General features: G+C 33.7%; 2 protein-coding genes across 2 annotated transcripts; both read left to right on the top strand.

Annotated features, from left to right (window-relative positions):
- Positions 1-5,229, top strand: LOC109792718 (Tmem18). Its single transcript, XM_020352149.3, has 4 exons — positions 1-253; positions 1,795-1,900; positions 4,620-4,768; positions 4,855-5,229. Exons 1-4 carry the CDS (start codon positions 113-115, stop codon positions 4,948-4,950), a joined length of 492 nt encoding a protein of 163 aa, XP_020207738.1. The 5' UTR covers positions 1-112; the 3' UTR covers positions 4,951-5,229.
- Positions 5,230-7,248: 2,019 nt separating this feature from the next.
- LOC109792719 (FHA domain-containing protein PS1) lies at positions 7,249-12,682 on the top strand. The gene is made up of 6 exons (XM_029270201.2): positions 7,249-7,694; positions 7,778-7,983; positions 8,879-11,476; positions 11,562-11,697; positions 11,794-12,155; positions 12,248-12,682. The coding sequence occupies exons 1-6, from the start codon at positions 7,439-7,441 to the stop codon at positions 12,470-12,472; spliced, it is 3,783 nt and encodes a 1,260-aa protein (XP_029126034.1). The 5' UTR covers positions 7,249-7,438; the 3' UTR covers positions 12,473-12,682.
- The last annotated feature ends 418 nt before the right edge of the window (positions 12,683-13,100 follow it).

Below are 13,100 nucleotides of genomic sequence, written 5' to 3'. Positions count from 1 at the left end.
GTTTTGACGAACCGAAAAGTTACGGCGGAAGAAAATCTCTAGCAGTTGCAGCAGGTAGTTGAATCTAGTACATTTTGTGACACAGAGGTTTCTGTGCGGTTTCTGTGTTACAATGGAGGAGCTCAAATCTGCTATGGAGGAGCACATGGACCTTATGGCGGATCTTGTTCAGAAGTTCTCTTCGGATCTTCGTTCTGGCCTTCGCCCCGCTTACGATAACTTTTTGGGTTTTTTCCATGCCATTGACTGGAAGGTAGTATTTTGATTTACGTTTTGTTCATCTCTGTTCTTTGTTCTTCGAGTTTTGGATTTGTTGGTTTTGGGTTTTGTGGGTTTTCAATTTTAGCTCCATGTTCTTTGTTCTTAATGGGCTGTGAATTGTGGGTTTGTGGGTTTTCAATTTATGATTAACATAATGCGTTAAATCATTGGCACCTATAAGCTCTGGCAGCTAGTTGTGGTTTTGGTGCTGAGTGAATAATATCTAGTGTTAAATTAAGTATATTGTAGAGTGGTTGATATATAAGGATTAGGGAACATTGATGGTTGGATCTTTTATAGTAGTCATAGTGTGTGTTTGGACACACGTTGAATACGTGGATCCAACAATGAATTCAGGTTCCATGATGCAAAAGCTATAACAGGGAGCTTCGGATTTGACGTGGAAAATTATGTCCATAATGGGTTACCAAACACACTGATAATCTTGCGTATGCTGGTTTGGTTACTATGTTATTACATTCTGTACTTTAATTTAAGAGGTTGTAGGGACTTTCTTTGATCTGTTAGTTACTTGGAGTGCAATATTGGAGTGTGAGCTTCCTTTTTCGACTAGGAGGATGATCTTATAGGTTATGGTCCACCTGAGTCCAGAGTTAGATGGTTCCGTAAATCAAGCAATGAGGGTCAGTTTATTAACATTGCCCATTAATTTGTGTGTGTATGTTAGATTTGCGATCCATGGTTGGTGTTACACTAGAGTATGTGTTAGAGTGCAACCAGTTTTATTATTTCTGGATCTGTCTGTGAGTGTTAGATTAAATCAAACCAATTCCTCTGTTCATTGTTTATTTCCTATCAAAATCTGAATTAAAAGAAGGATCTACTGGACGGATGCAAGGATTTTAAAGCATGACCCAAAGATCCAAAAATTTCAAGATGAGCATGAATTTTCAATCAGAAAGTTAAAAAGTATTCTGTGCGTTATTATGGTTGTTGTGGTGGTCTTCTACATTATGCTTCTGGTAGAATATATTGAATAATAAGTTTCTCATTGTTAGAGTCCATTAAAAATTTAAAATTGTGCTTCATATGTGTTTTCATTGTTCAATTCTGATAGAACAATAATGTTCTGATACTATGATCTTGATGCTTATAGAATGTTGTGGTGAAGAGGGGATGATTGAATTAAAACTATTGTTTAGTTGGCAATTTGGTGCAAATGTGGATTGTTTTATGATCTTATACCTGGAGAATGTTGCATCTGGTAAACCTTTGTATCTATAAAGCTATCAAAGGTTATAAACAATATGATGACATTTGTTTTGTCAATTTAATGGAAAAGGATCAAAGGAGGAGAATTTATTTTCTTTTTTTGCAGGAATATCTTGAGATTTCCAATCTGTACACTATGTATGCCTAATTCATATGAATAGATAATACAGTTTTTGAATCATGACTTTCAGTGTTTTCTCTCACTACTCAGATTGTTAATCTTTATCATTTTTTTTTTTCTGAACTTTCTTATTATTGGCACTTTTTGATATACCAATATTTCTTGACTCTTCGTTTCAGGAACCTTGGCTAATGGGATTATTAGGATTCCATGTTGTGTTGCTGCTTGTAACTTTCATCACTAGGAAGAAGACGAATTTTCAAATGTTCTTGTTCCTTTTAACATGTATGTAGCATTCCTTTTATTTGATTAAATGAATTTTTGAGTCAATATTGGCTTAATATACTGTGTATTACTTCTGATGCAGCTAGCTTCATTCCTGTTTGAATCTGTTTCTTTTCTTCATGATAATCAAATTAGTTCCTTGCCTTTGTTTTTTGGGCCTGGGGTGAACGCATGCCAAGAAGTCAAAATTTCTCCATATGAAAATTATACCCTAGTCTGTCTGGCTTTGGGCTTCAACCACATAAAAGAATTTCTTGTTATGCTTATATAATTTCAAACATACCTAAAATTGTCAAATTAATCCGGTCATTTTAGCACCTTGAAACCATATATTCATTCATATAATAAAGAGCTCAGATTATTGCAAATTTCTCTGTATCATTTATGTCCAGGTTTCTTTTAAATTGAGAAATTTGATGATGGATTATCTTTGCTACTTTTGGTTGTGATACGAAGTATCCTTTTAATACACTAGATTGAATATTCAAGCACAATACATTCAAGGTCAATGTGCTGGAAAGCTAGTAGCAATGTTTTAGGTCCCTTGGTCCTAATGCTACCATAATAGGGCTTGGTTTAGAGAATGGGTCTTGTGGCACAACTATTGGACTCTAGTAAGGTGAAGAAGGTTCTGGGGGATGCGGAATAGCTGACTTGGCAGGTTGTTAGCATGTATATAAGGGGGCAAGGTTAGTTAATAAAGGGGAGGAGGTTCATTTTAGTTGTTAGGCCTTTAGGTGGGCAGAGAAAGTATTTTCTCTGAGAAGCTTTTTCTCTGAGAGAGGGAGTAATTGCCCTATTGTATCTGCTCATTGAGCTTGTTTTCAGATTCGGTAAAGCTGACTTTTCTGTTCGAATTTCTTAGTCTGTAACACAATGTGTTCAGGAATATGGTTGTTTGTGCTTTCGAAGTTGTTTAAGTTATATTCTTGTGGATGTACTTGGCTGTTGGAATTATGAATCGGGGACTTAACACACAGACTAATGTGGTCTACCAAGACCATTCACATGGTTGACAATTCCAACACATGTAGCAATTTTGATTTAGCATGTAATAAAATAATAGGTACTTAGGTAGATATTTGAGCTCAAGTTATTTAATTGAGATAAGGGCAAAATCAGGTCTAACTAGATCATTGACATGAGTATTCATTATTCACGTGCTTGACAATTCCACCACAAGTAGCAATCTTGGATTTATTACCAGAGATACATGTGTCTTCTCTTCCATGTATTAATGAACTGATCTGGCATCTTTGAGGTGCTTTGATATTTGAGAGGGTGCGGACCAAGGACTGTATTTGTAGTCAAAAGAGTTGTTCATCTAAATTCACTAAACTGATAGTGATACGGGATTCTCTACCCAAGTCTTATGTGTACTGAATTCATCTTTCTTAAAACATAAAAGTTGCATCACACGTAAAGTTCAGGCAATAGAAACTATAGAATTTTATTCTGTGATGTTAGTAATACGTTTATTTATACAAATTTTTCTGCAAAATTTTTGTTGCCTCATGCATATATAAAAGAAAGCTATGAAGATGATACGGAAATAATTGTTGCAAAGGTTTTGTGTAAGGCTAAAAATTTCGGTAATTTGGAGAAGTGGTAGTTAATTTCTGTTTTGAGGGTACATTTAGTAAATTCTTACAGGGCTGGGATCTGTGTAGAATCATTAGAAATTCAAATTGTAAGCTTAGGATGATCATGCAGGACAAAGGTTGTTAAACATAATAAATATTGGGTTGCTGTTTAGGCTGTCGTAGATTTTACTGCTGTTTATGATATTAGTGTGCAGTAGGATAACTATTACTCATCTACAATGGACTAAACAGTAATCTATCATTTAATTATGAGCCATGATTGGCCTTCTATTTCATGATTTAGATGAGTTTATAGACTATAAATAAATAGAATGAAGATTTAGGTTTTTTGAATTGTCAAAAAAATAATTAAAAAAAATCTAACTATCTTGGAACTGGAATTTCCTGTTTTCACTTTTTAATCACAAAATTGTCACCTTGTTTTAATTTGTTTCTTGTTACAAAAGATTTGTGCTGTAAACATTGAAAAACAACTTTTCTTTTGTTTTCTCTGCTCTTTGGTCAAATCTTTGTGAGCAGGAAATAAATTAAAAACAAGGTGACAATTTTGTAATTAAAAGTGAAAATAGAAAAATTAGAAACACAGATAAATGAACCCTAAATTGTTAGATATGCCTAGGAATGGGAATGGTTTTACATCTAGCATGCCCTCTTATCCTTTGGTTATGAAGTGCACAAGTGTACTTTACAATCTCAAAGGCCAACAGTTAAAAGTTTAATGTTTGTCGCTAGTAGAGACCCAGTGATGGTATATTTATTTGTAACTAATAATTATTAAATTTCACTGATAACCAGTGCACTTTTCTGTGACAAGTTGTTTTTCATTTTAAAATCATCAATCTTCTACTTTATCAACGTTATGTGACTTCTAATTTGTGTTTGAAGTTTTAACTATTTATAATCCCTGCCATCCATGTACATGTTTTAACTGTTATTAGTATTTTCCATCTCCTTGTATGCTTGCAGTCTTGCAGATATTTCTGAAGTTCTAGTCTCTATTAATTTTCCTTTGTTCTCACAATAGAACATTATGACATAAAAGGCCTGCATGTTGTTTTATCTCTATATTAAACAACTCTTGAAGCTTGTCTTGCCTACAATTTGTTTTGATGCAGTGGCTGGTGTATATCTTGCCGAGAATCTGAACAGATTTTTGGGGAAAAACTGGAAAAGCTTCTCTAGTCAGAACTATTTTGATCCAAGTGGATTATTTATGTCTGTTCTTTGGTCGGGACCTCTTCTTGTCATTTCTATGATAATCTTGGTTAGTATATTCTTTCACTTAACCTTTTCAGTGTCAGCATTTTTTTGATATCAATATTGACTTGAAGTATCTTTCTCTATATGCAGATCAATACACTCTTCTCCTTGTGTTACTTGATTGTTAGTTGGAAAAGAGCTGAACTGAGACATCGTGCAAGGGCTGCTCGTAATAAGCAGGAGTAGTTGTTTTGTAGTGGGAATTTCAAGGATTAACCCTGAAGGAGTTCATGTCAATGAAAATGTAATCATATGGTTATACAAATGAGTTTTGTTTTTGTTTTCTCAATTTTTCTTATTCAGGACTTGTTATTTCCAGTTAGGTTTGTGTACAATATTATTAACGGGATTTGTTTTCCCCTTTTAGCTCCTTTTATCAAAGGAGCTGAGAATTTAACAAAGTGCAAATTAGATTGTATGGTTGATCACTGCCAAAATGTGAATGTATTAACGTGTTTAGTTGAACCCTGTGAATCTTAAAATTATGGGGCCAAGATTTTCAGGCTTGAATTACAGTGAAGTGAGCGAAACGATAGGATTAATATTCTAGTCCCATAACACTATCCAATTTTGTCACTGATATAGGAAAAAGAGCACACTCAAATTTGTCAAAGTTTTATGCCATTTTTTTCTATAGCATTGAACTAGATCGACATAAGTTGTTATTTTTCATATTATGTAAGAGTATTTGAATGATTTTTTTGGTTTATTTCGGAGCAAGGTTTTTATGCCTAATTTATATTTATATTAATATTAAATCCATCCAGATCTAACATTCCCCACATAGGCCATCTACAATGGGAATACTTAATTCCGGGATATGTTTACCTGTAACTCCCTTTCTAAGATTTATCATTGTGTGAAAAATCATTTAAATTCCCCACATAGTATGTTTGGATGGAGAATTTAAATGGAGTAATTCATTTATTTGAAGAATTTCAAATTTTTTGAGGTGAAATACCTTGTTTGGATGGAGAATTTATAAGAAATTTGAAATTCAAGTATTTGTGAAATTCCTGAAAATAGTAGAATTTCAAATTCTCCCAAAAAAATAAGAATTTGAAATTCTTCATTTTTTTTCTTCTTATTTCACTTATATATTTTATCTTATCTTTTATTCTTTCATGTTTTTAAATATTGAATATTCAAAAATATTTTTAAAATTATTAAATATTATCTAATATGAATTTTTAAAATTATTAAATATTTAAAAATTAGCTAATATTTATTTCTATAAAATTTAATTTAAAAATCTCAACATGTAAATATATTTTTAAAATAAATTTTACCAGGGTGGAATCAAATTATCATATTCAACCCAACAATTTAAAATTTGATAAATTTGAATTGACTTATCCAAACAAAATATTTTAAGAATGATAGAAATTGAAATCAAAGTAATTTAAATACCAAGAAATTATAAAATTTCTCATCTAAACACATTAAAGGTCAGGAGTTTCTGGAAGCATTGCGGCTTCCAATTCTTTTTAATTAAAAATTAATATTATAATTTTTTAAAACATATTTGAACGTTATAAAATCATTATATATTCATGTTATATTTTAGACATTATAAAATTATTTTTTTAATATAATTTTATATATCAATATTTGTATAAATAACATTTATCGTATATTTTTACTCATGGATTTCTTAATTTTCTTATTCATTTTCACTTTTTGTCTCTTAAAATTATATTTTGAGTTAATAAATAAATTATCGATGATATGTAAAAATGTAAGATTTTTTGTAAGATTCATTTAAGAATTGAAAGAGAAATGTTGAATTAGAGAGGAAAATATTTATACACATGTTTAAATTGAAAAAAATAAAAATGAGTGTTGTGTATATGTAAATCCCACTTAAGAACCTAAAAAAAAATATCTTCATTGAAGATGCATTTACAACCTTATAAGAGTAATTTTTCATCGAAAGTAGAGAGATCCACTAAAAATTTAATTTTTAATTTTGTACTTCAACAAAACATCTACAGTGTTATTTAAAAATGATTATTATTGGTAATAGTTTATATTTAAACTTTAGTGTTCATCAATCATTTTACATTCACTGTCATCAAAACTTCTAATTAAGTACTCGCAACTACTTAATTTGTACATATTTTTAGTGCATCACAATTTTTGTCACTCTTACTTTAATTCTTCATTATTAATTTTCTGCAAAACAATACCATAACAAACAAAATTTACATATAATTAGTGTCCTTAAAATAAATTTGAGAAAATACAATTAAAGGCAATCCTTTAATTTTGAAAGAAATCAGTGAATTAAGATATTATACTAACATACTTTATGCTAATTTTGTTAATTATTTAAATAGTATTATACTAACATACTTTAAACATTGTAGAAATTATTTTAATTTATTAAAAAAAAAAAAAAACCTGTGTCTTTTATAAGAGAAGTTGTTATAGACATTTTAAAAAAAAGAAGTATAGTGCAAGAAAATAAAAAAAAATTAAAATTAAAATTAAACCCGCATTTAAACGTAATAAAAATATCCAGCAAGAAAATAGCCGTTGTCACAAAACGGTCACCACTCACCATTTTCCAACAATTCAAAACCCCTCTCCCTCTCATCTCATTTCTTAAACCTCACTCGCTTAATTCCTCCAACAGGCACAAGACCAAGAAGGGAAAAACGACACCGTTACGATGGGTTCAGAGAAGCAAGAAGAGGAGGGAAAAATCCCGGTGCTAACGGTGCTGAAGAACAACACCATCCTGAAGAACATCTTCATCGTGAACAAGCCCCCGGAGGAGTCACGTGGCGATCACGTGGACGTGCTCCTCGTGGGTCGACACCCCGACTGTGACGTCATGCTGACGCACCCCAGCATCAGCCGCTACCACCTTCAGATCCGCTCGAAGCCCTCCACGCGGCACTTCTCCGTCGTGGACTTGTCTTCCGGTAATTACTAACTAATCGATTATGCTTTCGCTTTCCCCTCTCTCTGTGTGATTGGATCTTCGCTGAGCGTGATGACGTGGCAGTGCACGGGACGTGGGTCTCGGGGAGGAGGATCGAGGCGATGGTGAGCGTGGAGATGAGGGAGGGAGACTCGCTCAGGATTGGGGCTTCGAGTAGGGTTTATCGGTTGCATTGGATTCCGATTAGTCGCGCTTATGATATGGAGAACCCGTTCGTCGCGCAATTGGATGCTGTTGCGGAAGAGGAAGAAGAAGAAGAGGAAATGCAGGTACCAATGCAATGTCACTTTGCCATGTTAATGCCTCACCCGTGAGGTTTTTTTTTTTGCGACGTTGTTCTTGATTCTTGTTTAATTTATATTGAATTGTTCTGGTTTCGGGAATTTATTTGGGATGCCTAGCCTATTTAGATTCTGGTTTAGAATAAATCAAATGGAATATAAGGAATATTTAGAAAGTATTTTTCTTTTTCTTTTTTTTTTATAAAATTATCCTTTTTTCATTACCGCATGTTGGCATGAGTATACATGTATTTTTATGTCTAGCTGCATTATATTTTTTTTATATTATTTAAATTTTTTTTATTTTTATGCAAGTGAAAATGAGAGTATTACAAGTGTACCAAAAAAATGAGTATTACAATGATTATTATTATTTTTATTTTATCTTTTTACAGCATTTTTGTTTCTAATGATTCTTGTGATCATTTCTATGACATCAGTTCTCGCTTTTGATTCAATACTTGTGTTTTATATTAATTTTTGCTAATTTTATGTATTGTAATATTACTAATAGGATGTTTGGGTTGACACGCTAAACTAAAAGCAAGTATCTCTTTACTTCTACAATTTTTTATTTCAGAAAGTGAGAAATGTCAGTTGCTTAGTTTGAAACGTTTTCCCAAACATGCACTAAGTCATAAGTCATGTGTTATAATTTTTGAAATTTGTATCCTTATTTCGGTGTTTTGTGCCTGTAATGTTTGATGTTTGAACTAAGTCAGCTAGGCGTTGATTGATTCATGTACTAGCTGATTGTGCATAATTGCAGAGTAAATTATTCTAAATTTTATGCAACATGATTGATCCATGTACCAGGCTTTCTCTATTATTTTCTCTAAGTCGTTATAATATGATCTTTACCTTTCTGTTTTGGGGCCTGCAGAACTTGAATAGCTGTCATGCTGAAATGGAAGAAATTGAATCAGTGGATTCAGTTATTGAGGATATCAGTTCTTTATTCCTTCACGAGAATGCGGAATTAGCAGTGAAAGAGGATATTCCCTCGGCACCTTGGATGTTGAAAGACATGGTTTCTTTATGTTTCGAGGAAGAAAGGAAGAGCCCATCCAAAGCGGAAGCAATTGGAATCCCAAGTGACCCTTTTGAAACTAAAACATCATATTTACCTATGATGTCCAATGCCGAAAACAAAATGTGTGACTCTTGGAGCCAGGTTTTATCACCACCACCTTATGTTGAATCAGTTGCCCAATGTGATGAAACATTGACCGAATATTTGTGTGGGATTTCATGTTTGCCATCTGCAGAAGATGTTTTGGAGACCAAAGTGCAACAATTCCATACTCCACCCAATACTTTTGCTTCACCATCATTACCTAGTCATGAGAACTCGTTTGAAAAGCATTATTCTTGCTTTGTTGTGAATACTGCTCTTTCATCTCTTGATGAGAAAAGTGCAGCTGAAGCTGTAATAATGCCTAAAGAATCTGAATGTATTCTCAGAGACGATGGAAGCATTATCAATGCTTTTACAGCTGGAGCTGGAGCTGGAACTTTCGATTTTGAGAATTTGTTTCTGCCAGTTGAGAAAGTTGCTATGGATTCTCTATTTGGTGAAGAGAAAGGAGATGTGTATAGGTTACAGTCACAGCTGCTGGATGATAAATTTTGTCATGATCATGGGCACTCACTCAATGAAATAGTTCAAGATGTTGGAAACAAGCGCACAGGTAGTGTCTCTCCCATTCAAAATCAGATTGAGTCGGTCAATTTATCAATGCCACAGGAACCAGTTTTGACTATTAAAAATGAAAACCAGACCCTGCAGTCTGATATGGAAATTCTTGAGAGCTGTGTAAAAGCAATGGAGAAAACTTCATCAAATCATAATATTTGGTCAAGAAGAGGTAAAGCTGCTAGTGCTCCTCATGTTCGAACTAGCAAGAGTATGCTGACAATTAAAGCCGCCAATGTTGACACTTTAGTTGAAATGAACAATGAGAAGGATATAATAAATAAAACAATCTCGATGAATCTTTTATCTGTTCTGGATGGGGGGGAAGTAGAAGAAGTATTCACTCCCGATAAAGAAAACTCCAGCCCAAATACCCTCCAGTTGCAATTTTTGAAGGGTAAGGAAGAAGAAATAAAACATTCCAAGTCACAAAGGTCACGACGCCTTTCAAAGGGTACATCTAATTGTGACATCTATACAAATGTAAGCATAGGGCCCGCTCTGTGCAAAGCGAGCCAGAATGATACCAAAAACAAGACAATCTCAAAGGATCTTTTCTCTATTTTGGATGGGGAAAAAGAAGATGAAATCTTCACTCCAGATAAGGAAAATGTCAGTCCAAATGCCCTTCAATTGCGGTTTCTGAAAAAGAATGGTAAGTTAGAAGAAATTAAACGTTCCAAGTCACAAAGGTCACCCCTTTCAAAGGGTACATTTAATCCTGATCTCTATCCAAATGAAGGCACGGGGTCCACTTTATGCCAAATGAACCAGAAGGATATCTTAAATAGAGCAATCTCAAAGGATCTTTTCTCTGATTTGGATGGGGAAGAGGAAGAAGAAGAAATGTTTACTCCAGATAAGGAAAATGTCAGTCCAAATGCCCTTCAATTGCGGTTTCAGAAAAAGAAGGGTAAGTTAGAAGAAATTAAACGTTCCAAGTCACAAAGGTCACCCCTTTCAAAGGGTACATTTAATCCTGACCTCTATTCAAATGAAGGCACGGGGTCCACTTTATGCCAAATGAAGCAGAAGGATATCTTAAATAGAGCAATCTCAAAGGATCTTTTCTCTGATTTGGACGGGGAAGAGGAAGAAGAAGAAATGTTCACTCCAGATAAGGAAAACTTCAGTCCAAATACTCTTCAATTGCAGGTTCTGAAAAATAAGGGTAAGTTAGAAGAAATTAAACGTTCCAAGTCACAAAGGTTACCCCTTTCAAAGGGTACATTTAAGCCTGATCTCTATCCAAATGAAGGCATGGGGTCCACTTTATGCCAAATGAACCAGAAGGATATCTTAAATAGAGCAATCTCAAAGGATCTTTTCTCTGATTTGGGTGAGGAAGAAGAGGAGGAAGAAATGTTCACTCCAGATAAGGAAAACTTCAGTCCAAATACCCTTCAATTGCAGCTTCTGAAAAAGAAGGGTAAGGTAGAAGAAATTAAACTTTCCAAGTCTCCATGGCCTCAAAATTCAAAGGATAATTTTGGTTGCAACATATATCCAAATGAAAACATGAGCTCCACCTCAAGCAAAGAGTATCAGACTGCAAAAGTAACCCAAGGTCAAAATTTGCAAAGAAATCCTTTCAGCAGCCATATCAAGTTGGCACAGGAGCAAGAGGGTGTGCCATTTAAGAACAGAGTTGAAAGGGTACCCTTGCAATCACTAAAGAACTCAGGAGGCAAGAGAAGATCAAGCACTTTTTGTCCTGTTCCTGCTGCCAAAAGCTTCAATTTCAGTAATTGTGGACAAATTTTAGACCAACCTATTAACCCTTTTGTAAGTTGACATAGGAAATATCATGCACTCATGTTTATTATAAATGGTTCAAGAGTGTTTATGCTTACATCTGTTTTCTTTACAGGATATCAATGGGGTGCCAAAGAGAAGCAGCTGGGACATGATTGTGGATACTACTTCTCTAATGAACAAGGAATCAAGGAAAGCTCTGCAACTTTTACAGGGTCTCAAGGGAACTCGGTTAATCATTCCAAGACTGGGTAATGTGTTTTAAAATATTATTTACCTTATTCTTTATTATTTGAAATGAGGTGGGGTTGTTTCTCACAAATCTGGTTATCACTTTGCAATGTCAGTCATAAGGGAACTGGACAGTATGAAGCAGCAATTCTCAATTTTCAGAAGAATTTCAGAGGCTTCTTTGGCATTAGAATGGATTCAAGAATGTATGGTGAAGACAAATTGGTGGATACATATCCAGAATTCTGTGGATGAAGGAAGAATGATTGCTCCAACCCCACCAGCTTCTCCTCAGACTCAGTTTAGTGAAGAGTGTTGGACTTTTCTTTCATCCCAAAAGTGCGCCATGGAAATTGCTTCACCAACAGTAGAAGATCACATCCTTGAATTTGCTCTTCTATATAGGAAAAACCAAAACGATGGACAACTTGTCCTGCTTAGTGAGGATGTCACTTTGAAAATCAAATGCATGGAAGAGGTATCACAAAGTTATATCATATCATATGACTTTCCTCAGAATTATATTTCATATCTTAAACTCTTGACATTACACTATTTGATTTGTTTTAGGGGTTGCTATGTGAACCAGTGCAAGAGTTTCGTGAGAGTCTAGTGAATCCATTCTCTGAGAGGTTCTTGTGGACCAATAGCTCTCCTCGAGGACAGACTTGGTCTTGCCAGGATGATGTAGTTTTAAGGGAGAAATATTGTCGTTTGCCTTTGTGGAAATCATCGAAGGGAGTAGCAAGTGGTTTGAAGCTCATTTTGCTTCATAATTCTCAATATGGGCTCTGAGCAGTGGCAAACAGTTCAGTTGAGCCTGCTGAACAGTTTAGATTTGACCAGTATTCTCATTTGCGGGTAGCAATGTCTTGAATTTTTTTTTTTCTAGTAAACATTACCTACAAATTAATTACATTTAATCCGGTTTGGTAGCAATGTTATAAAACTTACATGACTGCATCAAATTAAAATTTCATGAATGCATCTTGTGTAAACCCTAAACATTACCTACAAATTAATTACATTTAATCCGGTTTGGTAGCAACGTTATAAAACTTACATGACTGCATCAAATTAAAATTTCATGAATGCATCGTGTAAAATACATTTTCAATGTGTTCTCCTAAATTTATGTTAGAAAATGATAATTAATTTATAATTAAGGTCTTTTAAATGAGTGCTAATTATGTAAATAATTTTTGTATAAGTTGTTTTTATAAACAAGAGAGAATTATGATTAAAGTTTTGGGAAAGTTGCATATATGTTTAAATGACACACGCCTCGGTTCTAACTTTTAAAAATCATTCATCTATCTTAAAATAACGTCATTAATTAAAAGTGAGAGAAAGATAAATAAATAAAAGTCAATTTATATTTTGTCAATTATTTATTTTTAAATTACATATAATTCTATTTTTT

Source organism: Cajanus cajan, chromosome 1, assembly GCF_000230855.2.
Source record: "Cajanus cajan strain Asha chromosome 1, NIPB_CcT2T_4, whole genome shotgun sequence".
Taxonomy (NCBI): domain Eukaryota; kingdom Viridiplantae; phylum Streptophyta; class Magnoliopsida; order Fabales; family Fabaceae; genus Cajanus; species Cajanus cajan.
Note: the sequence above shows the minus strand (reverse complement) of the source record. Positions and strands in the feature narration are given on the sequence as shown.